The 22,231-nt window shown below is 39.3% G+C and overlaps 1 protein-coding gene across 3 annotated transcripts in view; it reads left to right on the top strand.

The window, feature by feature from the left end:
* LOC125447274 (kinesin-like protein KIF18B) overlaps nucleotides 1–22,231 on the top strand; it is a 72,265-nt gene that overhangs the window by 30,238 nt on the left and 19,796 nt on the right. For 2 of the 3 annotated variants that reach the window (XM_048521572.2, XM_048521573.2), the window contains exons 9-13: nucleotides 352–458; nucleotides 7,497–7,659; nucleotides 12,294–12,458; nucleotides 12,972–13,093; nucleotides 15,540–15,787. In XM_048521572.2, coding sequence (XP_048377529.1) covers nucleotides 352–458; nucleotides 7,497–7,659; nucleotides 12,294–12,458; nucleotides 12,972–13,093; nucleotides 15,540–15,787 — 805 coding nt within the window. The remainder of the gene's footprint in view (nucleotides 1–351; nucleotides 459–7,496; nucleotides 7,660–12,293; nucleotides 12,459–12,971; nucleotides 13,094–15,539; nucleotides 15,788–22,231) is intronic. The other variant, XM_048521574.2, reaches the window with a different exon arrangement.

The following is a 22,231-nucleotide window of genomic DNA, read 5'->3' on the forward strand; positions in this document are numbered from 1 at the left end:
CAATTATCTGTGCAGTAGTGTTTTTTCCGTACTATTATTAGGCTAAACACATTGCAAATATCCTTTCCATTTCGTTATGTTTGGCATTAAAGTTATGTCCAATCATCAAATTCATCCACTCATCAGCGCTGCTGTTATTTATTACATCCTTATGAGTCTCAGAAACCTCGGTCTTGGGTGTGCCTAATTGAATAGCAGAGGGAGGGGTTGTGTGTGGCTGGCTTCTGTGGAATTCTGTTTAGACCATGGCCTCTAGCTCCTGTGTAGTAATAAATTCCTGCATGATTAGCTACAGCCTAACTTGGTGAAATGGACAATGACTGACTCCTTTGGAATCTTATTTATCCCCAGGTCACACAACTGAAAGAAAAGCTGAAGACCTATGAGGACGCCAAATGTACCGTCTCCAATTTTGGTTGTAGTCCAGTGTTGGCAAAGTTATCCAATCAACATCAGCGGTAGGATAATCTGATTTCACTCCTTCATTGAACCAGTATCAGATAAGTAAGGATAGATTCTCTTTTTAAAGAGATAACTATTTCCTTTGGATTTCATCGTAAATGGATGGTACACATCCAAACCAATACCCAAGCTCTCCCACGTGGTTTTGAATATAACGGAATAAAATGTAAAATAAAACTCAAGGAACAGGGACAGCCCCAAAACCTTTGAAGAAATAATTTCTCAAACTTCTCAATCCAACAATACAATTGTTTAAATGTTGTGCAGAATATGGTGTGCATGGATCAGTTGCAGCTTGTACTGTAAATGCTGCCCATGCCCCAAAGTTTCAACTATGAACAGATTTCTAGTTGTCTGTTAAATGTAGCTTGGCATTTGTTATGTTTTTGTCAGTAAGTTCTTAGAAACTCTTTATATATATTCACAGTGCTCTGAATGTTGGGGTTTATTTTCTTCCCTCCTAAAGTATTCAGATGTAATGCAGATTTTTTTATTTAAATCATTAATTGCTGTTAGGTGAAATCCCGTATTTACTAACTACCTTGAGATTCAGCAAGAGCTCAGCCAACTCTAGAAGAAGATGCAGAAATTCTATTATCAATTAAATTTAGTATGTATGTTTGATCTAGTTGAGTGCATTCTCTATTTAGCAAGTAAACCCTTGATTTTAAAAACAAAATGTCCCTATTGGAAACTTGTGTGATGAAGTGAGTTTAAATCACTGAACTCATGCATAAAAAGAGATTATGTCTCAAAATCTGTACAACGGAAAAGCCTATAAAATCATAAGGCAACAATTTTCAAATGTTATTAATAATTGAACATTTTATTCCATATTTTAAGCAGTACTGAGGAATGTTAAGTTGAGGATGTGAGTTTGCTCGCTGAGCTGGAAGGTTAGTTTTTCAGACGTTTCGTCACCATTCTAGGTAATATCATCAGTGAGTCTCCGACGAAGCGCTGGTGTTATGTCCCAGATAAATAGAAAGCGGGACATAACACCAGCGCTTCGTCGGAGGCTCACTGATGATGTTACCTAGAATGGTGACGAAACGTCTGAAAACTAACCTTCCAGCTCAGCGAGCAAACTTACATCCAGAACCTCAACCTGAGCTACAAATCTTCTCAAAACTCGCTATGTTAAGTTGAGCTTTGGAACTGAAGGTAATTCAAAATGAATTGTAGGTAGTTCAAAACTATGCTCATCAAAATCTGAAAAAAAACACTTCCATCTGCATCAGAAAAGAAAAGATGGATTAAAGTTACAATTTATTGCTGGTTTGTCTGAAAGCTTCCAATATTCAACACATTTCATCGTAATATTGCAACATATTTCCTGCTGTTTCTGCTTTTATTTTAAATTTTCAGTGTTTACATATTCCCTTACCTGCATGGACTTCAGCCCCACTGAAACAAATGAAAGCAAATTGCACGCAGAGTATGTAGATGTGCTTTAGGTAAGAGGTAAAAAGGAGGAATATGAGTTTAGAAAATGCAGATAATCTCGGCCAGTTTAAAAGGAAGGATGATCTAAATTTATTTAGATTTAACTGTTCAGCTACGCCTAATCTGAATTAAACACAAGGATAAAAATATAACATGATTTTTGTGGATTTAATGTAAAAGAATGCTATTCTCTTTTGCTTTAAAGGAAAGCCTGAGTTTTGTTTTAGATATCCTGAATAATATTTCGCATTGAATATGGGCAGTCAGTATAATCTCATGAATTATTCAAAAATACTTTATGTAAAGCAGTTGATTCTACAAAACACTGTAGTGAATAACAAAGGTAATGGGAACTGAAACAAATCAGGATTATCTTTTATTTAAATAGGGTTTTTACTGTGGGAGTTTTAAGCAGGGTTTTTACCAATTTAGTGTTTGCACTTTTTATGAAAGTAAAGGATTATGGCTATTTTTAAACATTTGTTTAAATATGTTTCTTTCCCACACTACTCTTGCTGCCTTTTGAAGGTGGTGACTACTGCTGAACTACAGTTCTAATTTTGCTGTTGTACTTATACAAAAGATAGCCATTTGGATTATGAAATTGAACTACAAATATTGTTCTTTGTTGATTGTAGAATTGTAAACTTTGCTTGTTATCAATGAGTACCAACCTCACTGATGCAGTCATTCTGAATTAACTTCAGTGAAAATAGTTCATTCTACAAATCAGACTCCGTGAATCTAGAAAATTCATATTTAGAATGCTTTGGGAGCCATCGGCATAAATCTTATCCATCTGATAGCTTCTATAAAAGTTGATGGAGAAAGGAGTTCAATGCTGGTGTATCTCAGGTCAACATAGCACTGTAATAATCTCCTTAACCATTTAGCCTTGGCAGGGTGAGTAGTTAATATGTGAAGCAAGCATCGAAATAGTCATAACTACATACTGCATAAATTCTTGCAGACAATGCTTAAGATTCACCTATACCATGTGGAAGCAGCAAATGCATGGGGATACTCAGACAGCTGTTTTTAGGAGTCCTGACCCCCAGGATCACGACTCCTAAGGCTACTGTAGCCCTTGTATTTTAAATACATAAGGACTTTTCAATTGAAACTTTTTAGGACAAGACTGTTAAGAGCTCTAAATATGGAAGATGAAATGAGTTGTTGCTGTTCTGTTGATGTTAGCTGTGATGGTTGGGAAGCCTTTTTTGTTTCATCCATTGAACAATCTGACAGGTGTTGATTTCGCAGGCATCAGACCTCTAGTTGCTGAGGGAGTAGGCATGTGCTAAAGGTGATTGCACTCTGGTTGTTTGAGGTATGTAAAGAATGTTGTAGTAGATTGCCCAGGTGAAGAAGTTATTTTTCTGCAGAATGTTAAGATGATTGATTTTGGAGTTGGATGTAGCCTCGGAACCCCTCAAGGGACTGCACGTAGACAGGTGAATTATTATAATTGGCACAACAATTCCTCAGAGTTTAGGGGATAAAAAGGCACTCATTAATCAACCATCTAATCTTGGTGTCTTTTCTTCCTTATACACCATTCTTAGCTGGGTACTGAAAATATTCAGCTGAAGTCTGCATTAAGCATTCCAAGTGACTGCAGACATGACCGTTAAAGATACATGTAAACGTTTAACATTACTGCAAAGTAGTTTTGGGTTTGTACAGGATTTCTCTTCAGCATTAGATTAGGCCCTGACTTCAGATACACCTACACTTTCACAGCTTCCATTGCTTTGCACAGCTGCTACAGATACAATGCAAGTGCGCCCTTCAGGGAACTTTGCACCACCCGGTTTTATTTTAAACATTATTGACCTTTGTCAGCTTTTCTCCCAAGTGCCCATGATGTTGACTAAGAGCATGGGAAAGTGATTTCAGTCATTCCCCCAGCCTACACCAGCAACACTTCTGTGTTGAATTGAATTGAATTGTTTATTGTCGCGTGTATTCAACGTTCAAATATAGTGAAAAGTGTGTACCTTTAGCGTACATATATGGTGCCATTCACATTAACTTAGAATAAGATAAGAAAAAAAAGATAACTTAAGATCTTAAGTCCAACTTTCCTTTCCACTGCTGCAATCCGGCTCTGGGCTTACCATCCTGCACCATGCCACCGCCAGTGTCCCACTGTAGTCTGCCTCACTGGCCTGCTATCGCCGCCACTGCTTCACTGGCCCACTCTTAATTTGTTGCCATCGCTTCGACCCACACTGAATCCACCATTGCTGCAGAATACAATCCATATGATCAGCTCCTGCCACATGGTTCCTGGTCACGATCCAGCTCCTTCCCATCCACGACCTGGCTCCTTTCCGTCTCCTTAGTAGGTAGTTAAAAGGGCTTGGGGTGGGGCGGTAGAATTACTACAGAAGGAGAGAGAACAAGAAGGGGAAATAAAAGAAAGGACAAAGAAAGAGAACTGGAGAGCAGAGTGGAGCTCCGAATGGAATGGCTTACCCTGCTTGTAGATTGCCTGTAGAGGTTTTGAAGAATACTTTTGGCTGAGATAATACTCTGGTAGGTGCTCTGCCTTTAAACGCAACTATAATTGGCTTGCCATCTAGGGAAGAACTGAAAATGTTGATGGGAGTCCAAGGTTTGAACTAATTTGTGCAAATATGTGCATATTGTTGTAATTGTGCTAATGGTCCATGATAGTAACTTGACAGTTACATCCTCCAATTCTTAATGACTGATAATTTATGCTCCTGCAACTCTCAATGCTTCAAGTGTTTGCTTTTACTTACAGGTTTTATCTGCAGTTAATGAGAAACTGCACTATTTCACTATTATATGTATCTTGCTTTGGCAACGTCAGTATTATACATTCAAACAGCTTAATTTATTCAAAGAAGGCCAGGAATAATGCATACAAGTACATAAACAAGAGCAGGGGTAAACTACTCGGGGTTTTGTGTATGCTCCACCTTTTAATAAGGTTATGTCTGATCTGATAGCAGCCTCAAATTGGGCTAGTAGTTGGATTATCTGTTGTTGGAGATGGTCATTGTCTAACATTTGTGTGGTGTAAATGTTGCTTGGCATGTTTCAGCCAAGGCCTGGATAGTGCCCAGATCTTGTTGCATTTGAACATGGACTGCTTCAGTAGATGAGAAGTTGCAAATGATGCCGAAAATTGTGCAATCATTCCCACTTGGTAACACCCCATTTCTGACCTTATGATGGAGGGAAAACCATTGAAGCAGCTGAAGATTGTTGGGCCTAGGACACCACCCTGAGGAACTCCTGCAGAGATGTCCTGGAACTGAGATGACTGACCTCCCACAAACAACACCTTCCTATATGCCACATATGTCTCCAACCAGTGGAGAGTTTGCCCAGATACCTATTGATTTCATTTTGCTAGGGCTGTTTGATGCCACACTCTGTCACGTGCGGCCTTGAGTGTCAAGGGCTGTGTCTCCCACCTCACCTCTGTAATTTAACTGTCTTGTCCACTTTTAAATCAAGGCTGTAATGAAAAGCTGAGTAGCCCTGGCAGAATCCAAACTGGGTGTCACTGAACAGGTTTTTGTTACTGTTTGATAGCACTGCTGAGAACACTTTGCTTCAATTTACTAATGATTGAGAGTAGACTGACTGGGCTGCAGGTTACTTGGTTGGGTTGAATTTGTTCAACTTTTTGTATACAGGACATACCTGGGCAATTTTCCACATTGTCGGTCAGGTCCCAATGTTGTTATTGTACTGAAAGAGCTTGGTTATTTATGTTTGCAGCAAGATTTGGAGCACAAGTCTTCAATACTATTGCCGGAATATTGCCAGGGCCCATAACCTTTGCAGTATCCAGTGCCTTCAACCATTTCTTGATATCACATAGAGTGAATAAAATTGGCTGAAGAGTGGTATTTATGTTGCTGGGGACTGCTGCGGGAGCTTGAGATGGATCATTGACTCTATTTCTCGCTGAAGATTGCTAAAAATGCATTTTTGCACTGATTTACTGGGCCCTTCCATTAATGAGGTTGGAGATATTTGTAGAGCGGCCTCATACAGTGAATTGTTTAATTCTTTACCACCATTGCCACTGGATGTAATAGGACTGCAGAGCTTAGATCTGATCCATTATTTGTGGAATTGCTTAGCTCTATCACTTGCTACTTAAACTGTTATGCACATATGTAGTCCTGTTTGGTACCTTCACCAGGTTGACACCTCATTTTTAGGTATGCATAGTTCTGCCCCTTGTTAGATCCTTCTGCATTCTCCATGGAACCAGGATTGCCATAGTAATGGTTGAGTGGGGGATGTGTCAGGCCATGAGGTTGCAGGTTGTGCTCGAGCACAAATCTGCTCCTGTTGATGGCCCACTGTGCCTCATGGATGCCCAGTCTTGTGCTGCTAGATTGGTTTTACGTCTGTCCCATTTAGCATGGTGATAGTGCCTCACAACACATCTATAGTTGCCTCACTAGAGGACAAAGTATAAATTGAAAAGTTGGATGCATGTAAGACGGCCACTACAAATGTCATGGATGATTTTAATCTGCATTTTGACTGGTTAGTTCAGATGGACCAGGGAACACGGATGATTAATTAGTAGAGCGTAGAAGGGATTGCATCTTAGACAAGTACGTTGTTGAACCGACCTGTTCACAGGCTATTTTAGATCTAATAATTTGTAATAAGAGAGGATTGATAAGAGATTTTGTAGTTAAGGATTTTCGAGGGGACAGCTATCACAACATGGTAGAATTTCAAATTCAGTTTGAGGCAAAGCAACTCAGATCTCAAACCACTGTTCTCAACTTAACAGGGAATCACTAACATGAAGAAAGAATTGTCTAAAGCAGGAATAGCAATAGGTGCCTAAAAAGTTCATTAAGAGGGTGAAAATTGGTTAGAAAGTAAGTTGGCCAGAAATATTAAAAATAGCTTCTTTAGGTAATATAAAAACAAAGAGAACCTCTAAAGTAAGTGCATGGACTGTGGAGGATACAATAGGCAAATTAATGGGGACGGATATTTTGTATTGGGTCTTCATGGTGGAGGACACTACAAATATCCAAAGATACCAGATAATCAAAGTCCTAACGGGAAGAAGGAAATGGCTTCAGAGTTTGTGGAGGCCTTGGCTGAAATATTCCTGAACTGTCAGGATTCCAGGACATTTCCAGCAGACTAAAAAACCATTAAAGACACCCCTATTCAAACCTACGCCATTAGAAGCCTTTAAAGAAGGCCTAGATATATTTCTGAAATACCAGGGATTTACAGTCTACAATGAGCAGGCATTGAACAAAACTTGACACATGGGGCTGATAATTATGACCTTATTTAGTGGAGTGGGGTGGGGTGCTGCAGGCTTGAGAGGCAAAGGGCCTTTACTTGCTCCTATATAAATATGTGCGTAATACTATATGTAATTTAATACTTGCACTGTATTGTTCTATGTTTTATGTATTTGTCGAATTACCTTAACATTTGCATCTTTGAGTTTGCCAAGCCATCATTTCATCAACTACAATTCCTCATAAGTTGCTAAGCAAAGCCACCATTCTGAGAACAGTTCCAAACTATTCTCTTCATTTCTCACTTTCCAGCTGGGTGAAGTCTTTGCAGGAGGTTTTTGCTGACCGCCAAATGATTCAAAAGAGCTATTTTGACTTAGAAGCACTTGCAAAAGAAATGGAGCTGAAAACATCCTTTCGATTACGGGACCAAGAGAGAATTAAAATACTGTGCACTGAACAGCGATTAGAACAGGTCAGACTTTCTATTTTAAAGTGGAATCATCAGATGACTGGATAATTGGGCAGTTTATGCAACAATATACTGGGATATCTTTGCTGGGATGTAATAATTAAATACAATAGCTCTTCTGTTCTTTCATATTTGTTATTAATTTTGAGTAGCTTTTGATTAGATTTGATTCTTTCAATCTGTTGCTACAACTGTGACAGTTGCAATGTGCTGGTAATCATTTGTATAAGTGTTTTGAGTTAGTCGCCAAAATAGCAAATTGCTTGGAAATGTAGAAAATAGGCACAGGTGTAGGCCGTTTGCACTTCAGGCCTATTCCGTCATGGCTGACCATACAACTCACTCCCTTGTTCCCACCTTTTTCCTATACCCTTTGATCTCTTCTTCTTGAAAACACTCAATGTTTCCACTTCAACATCTTCCTGTGGCAGAGAAGTCTGCAGGCTCACCAGTCTTTGAGTGATTGAATTTCTCCTCAGCTAAGTTCTAAATGGCCTATTCTGTGTCTTTAGACAGTGACACCTGGTTTATCAGGAATATTCTTCTAAACTCCAGTAAATATAATGTAACCAATCCAGTCAAACATTAGTTTTTCCATCCCAGGAATCAGTCTGGCAAGCCTTTGTTGCACTCCCTCCTTAGCCAGCGCATCTTTCCTCCGATGAGGAGATCAATATTGCATACCTTATTCCAGGTGTGGTTTCACTGAGGCCCTGTACAATTGCAGCAAGACATTCATGTTCCTGTACTTGAATCCTGAAGGCCTACGTACCATTTGCTTTCTTCACCACTACTGTACTTCCATGCTGACTTTCAGTGACTAGTGGGCAAGGACAGCCAGTTTTTATTGAACCTTTCCCAATCTATGCCAAAGTAGGGGACAAAATTACAGAATATGGGGACACTCGTTTAAAACTAAAATGCAAAGGAATTTCTTCTCCCAGAGGGTAGTGAGTGTCTGGAATTCTCCATCCCAGAGAGTTGTTGAGGCTAGATCACTGAAAATATTTAAAGAGGAGTTCAGTATATTATTAAAATAATGAGGAATTGAGGGGTATGAGGAGCTGACATGCAAGAATTTGAGGCCTGAGCAGATCAATTGTGATCTTATAGAAAGGTGGGGCAAGCTTGAGGAGCTGAATGATCTACTCCAACTACTATTCTTTATGTTCTTGTGAGACAGAATAAAGTCGATCCACAATTCTAACCAAATCAGATTTGTTCACATTTTTGCACTGAATCGTCACTAGCCACTCATGAAACAATTACTAGATTTGGACGTTGAGAAAGATGCTGTTTTGTAGGTAAGTTGAAATACTCCTCACTTAACTATCAACAGGAGCTATGATTATTATGTTCCAGATCACTCAGAATTTAGACTTACGTATTCAGGAAAGTACAAAATTATCAATAAAATAGTTGTTAGGAGTTTAGGAGCTCTTAAAAATGGTGATGGTGGTAATGAAGTCGGTGATTAAAATAAAATCCCGCAGTCTGAGAAAACTGAGGCCTCTCATTCTCTCAGGGGCAGCACCGGATGGGAGAGAAAACAATTTCCCACAGGGGATGATAGAAATCACTGGCAGCCAAGCCCGTTTGCCTCTGTACATTTCTTTTTAATAGTTAGAAAAAAACAAAATAGCAAAATTGTGCTCTTCATTCCATTTAAAATACCTGTGATACTTGCCTATCTGCATATGTAATTCATAGCTGGCAGAAAAGAATACCAAACTGAAAAATGGCTATAATTAGTAGGTATACATATCCTGTAAGCTTTAAACCAACATCACAGCTGCTGTCTGAATTAAATTCTGGATAGTCATGATTTGTCAGAGCTAATAAATAAGTACAGTAAAAAAGCTGAATGAATAGCTATCAAAAAAAAGTTATCTGTTTCATGCTTGTTGCTGCTCCATAGAATGCCTTCCCATCCAGACAATACATTACCCAAAGTAAACAAAAAATCCACGTGCAAGCCTACGTGCTGCAAGGTCTGCAGCAAAATTTGTGTGTGCAGTGTAAGCAATCTACAAGACGCTGCAGAAATTCACCAAAACATCTTCCAAACCCACAACCATATCCATCTGGAAAGACAAGAGCAACAGATGCATGGGAGCATTATCATTTGCAAATTTCCATCCAAACCACTCACCATCCTGACTTGGAAATACATTGTCATTCCTTCAGTGTCACTGGATCAAACCCTGAAACTCTATCTCTAACAGCATCGTTGGTCTACCTACAGCACATGGACTATAACAAGTTCAAGAAGGCAACTTAGCACTGCCTTCTCAAGGGTAACCAAACGCAGGCAATAAATGCTGAGCCAGTCAGCATTGCCCACATCCCTTGTGTAAAACAAAATGTTGCAAAGGAGACTACTAGCTTCTGTATTGTCTTGGATCACTATCAAATTGTTATGACAAATCTAATAGGCATTGATGAAATGCTACACAGCTGGAAGTGCTGTCTTTCAAAAGAGACATTGGACTAAAGTTCCCTTTATTCTTTTCTCAGCTGAGTGTAAAAATATCCATGGCACTATTTGAAGAAGTGCAGTACAGCTCTCCTGGACAATATTCTTTAACAAGCAATACCAGAAATCGGATAATTTGCTGTGTACAAATTGCCATGTAGTTTTTCTAATATTACAACAATAATTACAATTTCAAAGCTTTTCATTAACTTCAAGATTTACAACATTCTGAGTATACTATTATATTTACATTATTGTCCAAAGTAAGTATCTGAGATTAAACCAGACTGTTGGATCCTCAATGTCATATTTGATAGAGCTTCCAAACTTGTAGCCATGCCATCACAAAGGCTACCTATTTCAACTTCCATGATATCAACTGTAGCCTGCCGGCCTGCTTTGACTCCTTGCAGTTCGCCTACCGTCTCAACAGGTCTGTGGCAGACACCATGTTTCTGGTGCTACACTTCTTCTCCCCACCCCAAACATCTTTTATAACAAGGGTACCTACATCAGGCTCCTACTTATTGACTTTAGCTCTGCCTTCAACACTAATTACAACTAAACTAATTTCCAAACTCTGAGACCTAGGTCCCTGCTCCACCCTTGGCAACTGGATCCTCGACTTCCTGACCCACAGACCACAATTTAGTGAGAATAAACAACAAATCCTCCATGGTAATCCTCAACATCTTGTAAGGTTGCACATTCAGCTTGTTGCTGTACTCCGCGTGCACTCATGTCTGTGTGACTAACTTCTGTCCTAACACCATCTACCAATTTGCTGACAACACCACTGCTGTAGGCCGGATCTCAAACAATGAAGAGACAGAATACAGGAAAGACATAAGGTGCTTGGTGGCATGGTGTAAAGATAACAGTCTCTCGCTCAACATTAGCGAAACAAAGGAGCTGGTCTCTGACTTCAGGAAACAAGGGGGAGGGCATGCCACTGTCTACATCAATGGCGTTGAGGAAGAAATGGTTAAGAGCATCAAGTTCCTAGGAATGAAGATCACCAGCAATCTGTCCTGGTCTACCCACATTGATACTACAATCAAGAAAGCACAACGATGCCTCTACTTCCTTAGGAGGCTAAGGAAATTTGGCATGTCCATAAAAACTCTTACCAAATTTTATAGATGCACCACAATAAGTTTCTATCTGGTTGCATCATGGTTTACCCAGAACTGTAACAAACTACAGAAAGTTGTGAACACAGCCCAGTACATCACGCAAGCCAACTTTCCATCCATTTTTTGGACCTCCTCAAATTTTAAATTTAATGTTGATCTCACTTTTTGTGCACCTTCTCTGCAGCCCTAACATTATATTCTTCGCTCTGTTCTATTACCCTAATGCACTTTGTACGGTAAGATGTGCATGTATTGCACAAAACAAAACTTTTCACTGTACCTAGGTATATGTGAACATAATAAATCAAATTAATTTTTTTTAATTCATCCTATCTCAGCTTGTGCCTTTGTTAATTCTCAGTATGAATATTCTGATGCATTCCTGGCCAGTCTTCCACATTCGACCCTCCATACACTTAGCAAGCCAGAAATCTTTTGAATTAAGTCAAATGCTACTATAATTTCTGCCGTTGGTAGGAATGGAGGTGAAACCTCAGTTTGTTTGTTTTCAAATCCCTCCATGGTCTCTACCATTCCTAATTGTAGTCTGCTACAATCCTCCAGGCTATCACTACTCAAAATTCTGGTCACTTCACTTATAATTTAGCCATTAGTTGCCTTCCCTTCATCTGCCAACGTGCTCACTTTTCTTCTAAAACACTGATTAAAACCTACTTTGACCAAGCTTTTGGTCATGTGCCCTAATTTCTCCTGTTGTTCGGTGTCAGGTTTATAGTACTTCTGTGAAGAGTGTTAATGTTTTATTACATGAAAGGTGCTGTATGTAAATACAAGTTTTTCTGAAACGTGCTATGTAAATGCAGGCTTTTTTCATTCTTGGTGGTTACAGTAAAATAAAGAATAGCTCTTGCACTAAGCACTTCAAAGTTTTAGGCAATGCATTGCAATTCTAATTGAATGGTTTTGATATTTTGCCTTTTTTTTGAGGTTATGAATGTTATGTCAGAATTTTGTGAATGAATCAATTACAAACTGCAGTAATTCTGGTTCATCTAACTGGACAGGCTTCCTGTAAATTTGAACGTAGCCAGGCATCCTCCAATAGGCGCCGTGACTATCTGCTGGAACAGATGCAGCAAGTCGAAGTAAAGCTCAAAGAGAATGGGAGCCTCCTGTCCGAGATGGGGAATAAAATAAGTTCAGATGGAAGAAACCAATCAGTGCCCCAGGTATTAGAGAGATCAATTGCTGCTGATTTGGAGTCATACTTCTTCCTCCAGGCGCTTTGATTTAAACAAATTTTACTAATTGTTTCCTGTTCCATTGCTTTACTTTAAAATGTTGAAAAGTCATGTTGGCATGAAATTTTGGGGGAAGTTAACACCATTGAGGCAGGCTAACGCTTAGCGGTACTGTGAAATCTTTCAAGTCACATTACACCACATTTTAAGTATGTGAATGTTTGTTATTTAGACTTGGCTCCTGCTGCTGCGTGAGTTCAGGTTTCTTGCGTTGCTTAATGACATACCCAGCAGAAAGTTGATAAAAGTGCCCCTTAATAAAGTGAATTCTGAGGTGCTGATTCGAGTAATGGACAAGACCCTGGTCCCATTACTCCTATCCTCCAGGCTTAAGTGTGTAGACTGCATGAGAGGAAAGCTGCAGAAAGCAATTATGCTTCTAGAAAGTGAAAGGTACGGTGACGAGTGCATTAACTTCTTTCAAAATTTCTTGATGAACAGGTCTTGAAATTGAGTTTGCAGAAACTTCTATTAGAGACTGAATTGAACAGCTTAAAGCAACACAGCGAATACATAACCCAACTGATGATGCTACAGGATCGAGACCGTCGACAGACGGAAAAGTAAGGTTGAATCAGAATGACCATGAAGTATGTGGCATATTAATTCAGTATGGATGAGGAAGCCCCAAGCTTCATCCTGACCTTTACTGTACAAAATGTTGCTTAGGAAATGAATATCAAAAGCTTTCCTTTTATTGTTGCACAGGATATGGGTGCTACCAGCAGGGTTGATATTTATTGTCTATCCTTAAGTTGCCCTTGAACTGAGTTGCTGTGGTCTGGAGTCACATGTAGGCCAGACTAGGTAAGGACAGCAGATTTCCTTCCCTAAAGCTCATTAGTGAACCAGCATGTGACTATGGCTGGGACAAGAAGTTTGAACCAATTCATCTGTTGTTGAGTTTACGCTACTTGACTTGAACTCCACTGGATTCGTTTGTTGGTTTGCTGAGCTGACTGGTTTTCATGCAAACGTTTTGTCTCCCTTCAAGGTGACATCGACGCTGTGTAGCCTCCGTTGAAGCACGATTGTTCTGTCCCGCTTTGAATTTATATGGTCCAGTCTATCATGGCAGGCAGTCTTGTTTCAGGTTTTGTACTGTAGTGCTATGTAGATGGCGTCTATTTAAACATGTTTGTTAATTGCCACATCGGTGGTCGAAAACCAGGCCTCCCGGAATTCGCATGCTTGTCTTCATCTCGTTTGTCCTAGTACTGTAACTTTGTCCGAGTCAAATTGATGTCCTTCTATGTGGTAGTGTATTGAAATGAGTGTATTGTGGAGCTCTGGGATGTTGCAGTGAGTTATTGCTCATTTAAACAGAATCTTGACACAGCCCTGTTTGTGGATGCTGGAGTGGCTACTGTTGTAATTCAGGATTTGGTCTGTGTGTGTGTAGCCTTTATACGCCAGTAAGGAAATCCCCGTTGTTCATTCGTTCTACTATCTTCTTCCCTGGTGAACTTGATCCTGGTGACTATGTTGTTAATGAGGTGGTGTGTTTCTTCTAACTTTGCTTGTTTAATGATCACGAAGGTATCGTCTACGTATCGAACCCGTAATTAAGCCTGGATCTGGGGGACGGTTGTGCATTTTGGTCTTTGCATAATAGCTTCCGCTATGAGCCCCGAGATGGGTGAACCCATGGATGTTCCATTAATTTGTTCATATACCTGGCGATTGCAGACAAAGTGGGTGATAAGGCATAGGTCTAGTAAATTCATACAGATTCGGAGCAGGACAGAACAATAGCACTACAATGGAGGTTACACAGCACTTACGATGTCACCTAGAAGGGAGACAAAATGTTGCATGAAACCAGTCAGTTCATCGAACCAACCAACAACTCCAACCACAACCTGAGCTACTGATCTTCGTTAAAACATTGAACCCCACGTCAAGGCATTATAGTTAGTTGTGCATTCTATTGTTTTATTTTTCCTTAACTGAATCACTTGTAAAGGCTCCAACTTGGCAGTCATCCTTTATTTGAGAAGGTGGAAAATTCCCAACATCTCTTCCCAGTAAAGAACACCAGCCACTGGGCCCAAGTTTTGCAGCAAAGTCAAACAACACAATTGGGAAGAACACAGTGACCCAATCTGATTTCTATTTCACTCAGAAGTCCATGTTAATACCGCAATCTGTAATACTCTGAAAGGAAACAGAGAGCACTGCCCCCAGAAATGATCCCTGTCATCTTTTGAAATTTGAGACTGATTAATTCCTTAGTGACCCAATCTCTCTCTGCTGTTTTCGGATACTAACTGTGTTGCCGGGTGTGATCAGTATTTTCTGTCAATTTCTGTTTGATATCGGCAAGGATATGGATTAGGGACAGTCCTTTCCTGAAAGTCTATTCTTTAATGTTAGCTCAAAATATGCCCATTAAAACATATTCTGAACATAATCAGAATGTAAATTGAAAAATACTGTGTGGGGGAAAAGCTATAGATGTCGTAACTCTGAAAAGGGAGCAACACTGCAAACACCTGTCAAGCAGCATTAAAAAGGATGAATGTGTTAATATTCTGGGTGTGGCCTTTTTTAAAGGGGAGGATATTACTGATGAAAAAAGTAAGATTGAAGGGAACAAGGATAAAATAAATGTAAAGTCCTATCAAGTAATCGAGTTAAATACATGAGATGATTAAATGTAAAATTGTTTAAGCAAAAAACCAAAGGGACCATAATGAAAAGAGAAATCACATGCCAGCATCATGTCATTTCAAGATGTAAACAGTCAACTGTATAAACTTGATTGTCTAGTGACTGCTTACAAAAAGTGAGAAGTGAGCTGCAGTGGAATTCCCTATCATGGTGAGTGGTGAATGCCAAAATACTGGCAATGGTTTTCAGATTATTGGCAGAATCTGATCAACAACAAACTGTCTTCCAGAGATTTAAATCCTTGCCTCCTGGGAAAAGAGTGAGGGGTTTCTGAAAGAGCTGATTGTCATTTCAGCTGAGTAATGAAATTGATTGCCACATTTTTCTCAATCTTAGGTTAGTGACTACTCTACTGCAAATTGTACGTAAACAGTTTTATACTCTGAAAGAAGCTAACCTTGCAACTGCAGAGACAGTAACACAATTCAATGAGTTGGAGCGCCTTGTACGGGGAGAGAAAGTCGTCCTATGGGCAGATCAAATAAATGCAGATGATTGCAAGGAGAATCAACAATCAGAAATAACCGCTCTTGCTACATTTTCAAAACTGAACATTCTACCTGACAAACTTTTTGAATTTACTGGTAAGCCGCTTTTCTCCTCACTGCGTACTTAAGCCACATCTATGTACATACATAAGTAAATGTAGATATTTTCAAATCAACCTGTTCAAAGATGTCATTAAAGTAGGTGAGACTTGAACCCAGGCCTTTTGGCCCAGGGACGCTACCACTTTGCTAGAAGTGTCCTTCACAAATAAATGTACACTCCTACAATTATATAACTGTAGGATATATATCCTCACAACTTAATTAATTCATTGTTTCAAATTATGTTTTTTCTATCCTTTCATCATCTGACCTCTGTTGACTTGTAATTCAATTCTCATTGGTAATTTTGTACATCTCATTTTTAACGAGCATTTAATACACTGTTTCCTGATTTTTATCACTTGCAGGTGGCTTAAAACTAATTATTGAGCTTCTGAACTGAGTATATTTCGAGGCATAGGTTTCTCATGTCCTTCTGTAGAAGCATATCCGCTCATCATTTCTGTTAGGTATAGATAACCTAGAACTGTATTGCGCTATGACACTTAAGGCAACGTTTGGTGTATGACATTTTCCATTAACCACTGTGTAGGCTTTTTTCAAATTGCCACCTTCATATGGTTCCCTTCTTTAAGACAAACTTGTGACGGTTAACAATGCTCTGAAGTGTAATTGCAACTTATTTTAAAATGGAGTGTTTGTTTTCTGTTAAACAGAACAACTGTTTTCAAAATACCTTGTACAATTTTTGAAGGATTAACAAGGCTGAGGTAATTATTTAGCTAAGAATCCAGATCTTTCAAAGCCATAACATGACAGCAGGAGAGAATTTTTATTGCTGGAATTCGAGATGGTTTGCAGTGTGCAGACTTGCAACACTTCTGCAACTAATGATTGCTCAATCTGTTTAAAGCGAGTTATAAAAATCTTAATCACTACCCTGTACTTATTTTACCTACTAAAGTAAGAAAATTGCCTTTTAACTGTTTAACTATTTGACTCCTGACTTTAAATTACCATTGGCTGGGGTTTTCCAAATTCTTGACTGAGTATGAAAGTCGGAAAGTTTAGTGGGAAGGAAACTTGCATTTTGTCAAAAAACCTACCTGATTGATTGTCAAAAGGCAGGTAATTGGCTGCTGGTAGACTTTTGACTGGAATTACAAAACCATACCAGGAAGTCCTACCTAACTGGAACTGCCATCCAGTCAGAGACTGGCATTTCAAAAACTCAGCCACATTAGGACACCGTGATGGAGGATCAGCAACAAGATAGATAACTGTTGTTTTGGAGCTTTGCCTGGGAATGGGATAGGGTGAGGGATCGGGGTATCTAAAACCAGGGTGAGGGTCTGTTTCTCAGGCGCTACCCCCTTCACTCATGAAGTCCTAGGCCTGGGCTTGCCAAATTTGGGGTCAGGATCCCTAGTGGGTCACAAGCTGAAATTTTGAGGTGCCGAGCTCCGAGAAACCACTGGCTATCATGGAGCTTCAATTAATTTTGTGCTGAAATAATTGTAGCCCAGATGGGATAGGGCCTTTTAGTGGTATTAACTGACCACTTATGGACTTTAATTGGTGACAATTTCAAAACGTAGACAATGGGCCCTGCGTGCCAGAATTAATTGCTGAGCTGATATAATTTATTCCCTTTCCTACAGTATAACTACTGTAATGAGGCCTGTAGACTATTCCCACCAGTGCCTTTTTCCCTTTATTTCTTACTTCAGAGCATAAGAGCACAGGAGTAAGCCCTTTGGGCCCTCCAAGCTTGCACTAAAATATTTTGCTCTTCCATGTTAAAACTGTCTACATTTACAAGATCTGTATCCTTCTATTCCCCTCCTATTCATGCATTCATCCAGGTGTTTCTTGAATGTTGCTATGTGTCTGCTTCTGCCACCACCTTTGGCAGCGCATTCCAGGCATTCACCTAGAAAACGTGCCTCGCACATCTCTCAAACTCCTCCTGTACCCCAAGAAATTAACCCCTCCTCCTGGGGAAAAAAACTTCTTACTTTCCACTCTATCCATGCCATTCACAATTTTGTAAACTTCTATCAGAACACCCCTCAGCCTCCTGTATTCCAGTGAAAACAAACTGAGTCTATCCAACCTTTCTTTGTAGCTAAAATCCCCCATACCAGGCAACATCCTGATAAACTTTTTCTGTATTCTCACCAAAATATCCATATCCTTCTGGTAGTGTGGTGACCAGAACGCTACGCAATATTCCAAGTAGATTGGAAGTGCGCAGTACTCAATGTAGATTTTACATCTTTTTATCCAGTATCTTTCCTTGCTATCACACTCATTTCCAACCAGAAACAAAGCTACCTACTACTCTTACATTCTTCTGTCTTTCTGAAAAGTCACATCCTCAAAATTTTAAGTTCCCAGCTTTGATCTTGTAATTATGTCTCCGTAATAGCTATAAGATTATATCTAGTAACCTTTATTTGCACCATTAATTCATTTTAGTTTGTCTGAATACTAGATGTTTTCATGTGAAGAGCCATTAATTTTGCCTCCACACGCCATTCCCATTCCCAGCACAAAACAGGCCTGGGCCATTTTTGTTACTTTTAAAAATATTTGTCCACCATCCCTTTCTGTCCCACTCTGGGTATCATTACCTGAATTGCTGCCCTGCAATGCCACTGTAACTCTTTGTTTTGTAACTCTACTTATCCCCTCTTCAGAACTAACTTTCTGACCCCCTTTCAAAACTGCTGTCTTTCCTCAGTTAGTTGTGGCCCTCCCTATAAATCTGATTATTTGCTTTGCCAGATTGCTGGTGCCAGAATGGTTCAAGCGAAGCCTATTCTAGCAGAGCAACTCCCTTCTACCCTTCTGGTGCCAGTGCTCCATTAATTAAAACTCGCTCCTCCCACGCCAATATTTGAGCCATGCATTTAATGCCTTGACTTTAATAACCTTTTGCCCATTTACCCGCACCTCATGTAGTTATTCCGAGATTATTAATTTGGAGTTTCTGCTTTTTAATTTTGCTCCTAACTGTTCAAAATCTTTCAACTAAACCTCCTTTGTATCCTGTCAATGTCATTGATACCAATGTGGGCAATGACAAATTGATCACTCACCTCCCACTCCAAGGTCCTGAGGAGATGTTCTCAACCCTGGCATCAGACACGCAGTGCAGACTGAGAGACTGTTGCTCACAGCTGCAGAAAACACTATCTATCCTCCAAATTATACAGTCCCCTACATCTGCTACATTCCTTTTGCCTCTTGACTTGAATGGCTCCCTATATGACAGTGCTCCGGCCAGTCACTCATCCACCCTGCAGCCCCCGTTCTCGTCCCCTCAGCCTGCAAGAACTTGTATTTCATTCCCTTCTAATTACCTTTCCTTGAAATCAAGTGACCCTTTGTATTCCTTCCTTGTCCCAATCACTGCTACTAAGTTAAAATTGGCAATTTAGTTTACGACTTGAACAGTCAGTCACTTATTCCAACCAGGTTATAATGCAGCCAATCATTCTTGTACCACTCTGCTCCCCTACAAAATTAACAGTGTATGTCTAAAATTCTTAACATTTTGCCACTGTACCTAACCAGTATTGCTACTTGTGAAGAATCATCCTTATCAACAGCTTGTAGGAGAAGATTTAAAATAATTATTCCATATGTTGCAGTCCAAATAAGGGTACTGACGAGTATGAAATGTAGTCTTAGCCAAAGACCACCTACTGATTTTCCATCAGCGTTCCTTTCTTTCTTGCTGGCAGATCAGAGTCAGGAGGGAACACAGCACATAGACATTTCTGTAATTTAATTGCATCTCCATGTATACAGTCTTAATTGGACCTTGAACAACATATGGGAACTTTCAACAAATAATCAGTGCCAAGACTTCGGGGCTTACTTTCCTGGTGCATAATTTTTGTTTTCCCCCTCAAAAGATCCCAAATTGCTTTCAGTAGTTACTTTGATATCTTGAGAGCTTGAATGATTTTGAGGAAATCTGAATCCCTACTTGTTTAGGTTTAATACAAGACTTGTTTCTCTCTTATATTAACAGTAACTCTTTAGCGTGTAGATAATTGTTTTCCCCATTTTCCCCTGTGCTACTGTGTTGCTGATCCTCATTTGCCAGTCAAGTGCTTATCTATGAATTTAATTAGACAACAGATTTAATAGAGGCTTTTATATTTAATTCTGTATTGTAAAAGACATTCTTTCATTTCCAGTAGATGAACTTGCAGACTAATTAACTTTTATTGTAAAATATAATGTAAATAGGATAGGTTTTCCTGCGCTGCTGAAATATAATATTTTGACCTTCAAACTGAAGCTAAGGTTGCCCACAGACAGGGCTGTCAGGTCAACATTACCAAAATAATCAGACTTCAATTGCAGCAAAATTGATTTCTTTATGGATTATGCATGTGAAAACTTTAAATATTGTATGACATATTTAAGTAAAAAGTATGAATTCGAGGTGAATGTGCGTAGTTTTGAGATGTGAAAGACGAAGAAAAAAAACTTGACCACCCTATGTGCTTGAAGTACAAAACCTGCACAATTAAGCTACGAGCTTAATAACTTCATTCAGCTCTTCCCATACCAAAACATACATACATCTCTTAACAACCTAAGTATTCTTGTCAGGCAGACTGAAGACTATTATGAAAAGCCATCAGACCACAGAAGCTTTGCAGCCACTTAACTGAAATAATGAGCTTAGGTAACTCATATCAACATCGTATGAAGTGTTTCTGGAAAGCTGCAAGTTATGTCCCTCACATAAACTGACACACATACCTCTGATGAACAGGCATTTTGGAGTAGACTTTGGCCAGTTAGGAATGTAGTTTGCACAGGCATCCTCCAATCTGTGGGTATTCCATGATCATTGAAAATGAACAAGGATTGTTCACGAGTATCTGATTTGTTGTAGTTACCCATTCTTATTAAGCATATTTTTGTCCTTGTTACCTTAAAAAGTAAGGTCCCTGGTTTGATCTTTGCTCTTCGCTAAGTTGGCTAATCTCAACTGGCACACTCAGCTGGGTTGCCATTTTGGTTTGTTGTCTACAGCCCATCTGTTGAGAAGTAAATTTGAGAATTTCAGGTGGAAATGTGGTTTTAATGCCTCCATGGTCATGTAGATGGTTCATAGGCATGATCTAGCCTTGTGCATTAAGAATTGGCACTTGTGAGGCACAGCAGGATATCAGACCATATGTCAGTGTGTCACCAGTGATTGTGAATAATGTGTCAGTTTTGCTTGACAGTTGATGCATCAAATTAATATTGGCATCAGGCATGCAATACCTCCGTGCAAACTTTAAATTGTCTTTTTTAAGTGAGGTTAGCTGGCTTCTTTGCTGTTGAATACTCTGTCCCCGTTTTGGTTTACAAATTTGACACAAGTGGCTTTTTGAAATGACTCCAAAATGTGAGTGTGTTCAGGATGTGCTCTAAAACTATGCTCAGTGGTTAGTGTGAGTAATAATGCAAGCATTTAGGATTACAGCAGATAAACAAGATTGAGTTGCCGCCTTATTACTCACTGTAGTATTTGTCTGTATTTTTTTAGATGCTCTCATTCTAACTCCTCAATTTATTTTATGGTGCTAATTCTGAGTGTTAGGGGAAACGTCTTATATTCCTATTTGCAAGATAGGAAAGATTTAACATTTTCAAACAAAGGTTATTAAGTTCACAAGCAAATGACCACAGTGGCTTCTGTCAGCCTTCAATGCAGACATTTCTGGGCTAAAAATTCCTCTTCCCGTAATCCGTAAATCACCCTGTGTGAAAGCAATGTCAGCCCAGTTGCCACAAGTGCGAATTCCTATTATAAAATCACTCAGTGGCGAATACTTACCACTACCCAGCAGTTTAAGCACATGCTTCGCCATAAGACATAGATTGGTTCGATTAATGAACAAATGTACTAGAGCTGGCACTAAAACAAGATTTTCCTTTTTTCTTATCAATCACAAAGCTAGGTTCCCTTCTATGTTTCAATGTTTTGCAGGAGCCATTTCTCAATGTGGCAATAACCGTATGCCATCTCTCTGTGAGGTTTATTGTTGCTATTAGCCTAAATCACGGGCTCTGTGTGTTTGTGTGTTATGGTTCTATCTGCCCAGTCAAAGTTCTTGTGGAACTATTTCAAAGAACAGTAGGTGAATTCTCCTGTATCCTTGCTAATATTTATCTTCAAACACAGTCATGATAACACATTATCTGGCCATTATTTCATTGTTGTTGAAGGGAGCTTCCTGTGTGCAAATTGGCTGTATGTTTCCTAATTAGAATAATCACTCAACCTCATTTCATTATAAAGTGTTTTGGCATATATTGAGATTATGAAAGGTGCTATAACAATGTGGACCTGTTCTTTTAGAGGTATTGATTTGCCAAAGCTAGTCTTATTCACTGCTTGTTTTATGTACAAGCTTGAAGGTAAAAATCCAGTTTTCAAATCTTGGTATCATCTTG

The sequence above is a fragment of the Stegostoma tigrinum genome, chromosome 38 (genome assembly GCF_030684315.1).
Source record: "Stegostoma tigrinum isolate sSteTig4 chromosome 38, sSteTig4.hap1, whole genome shotgun sequence".
NCBI classification, from domain to species: domain Eukaryota; kingdom Metazoa; phylum Chordata; class Chondrichthyes; order Orectolobiformes; family Stegostomatidae; genus Stegostoma; species Stegostoma tigrinum.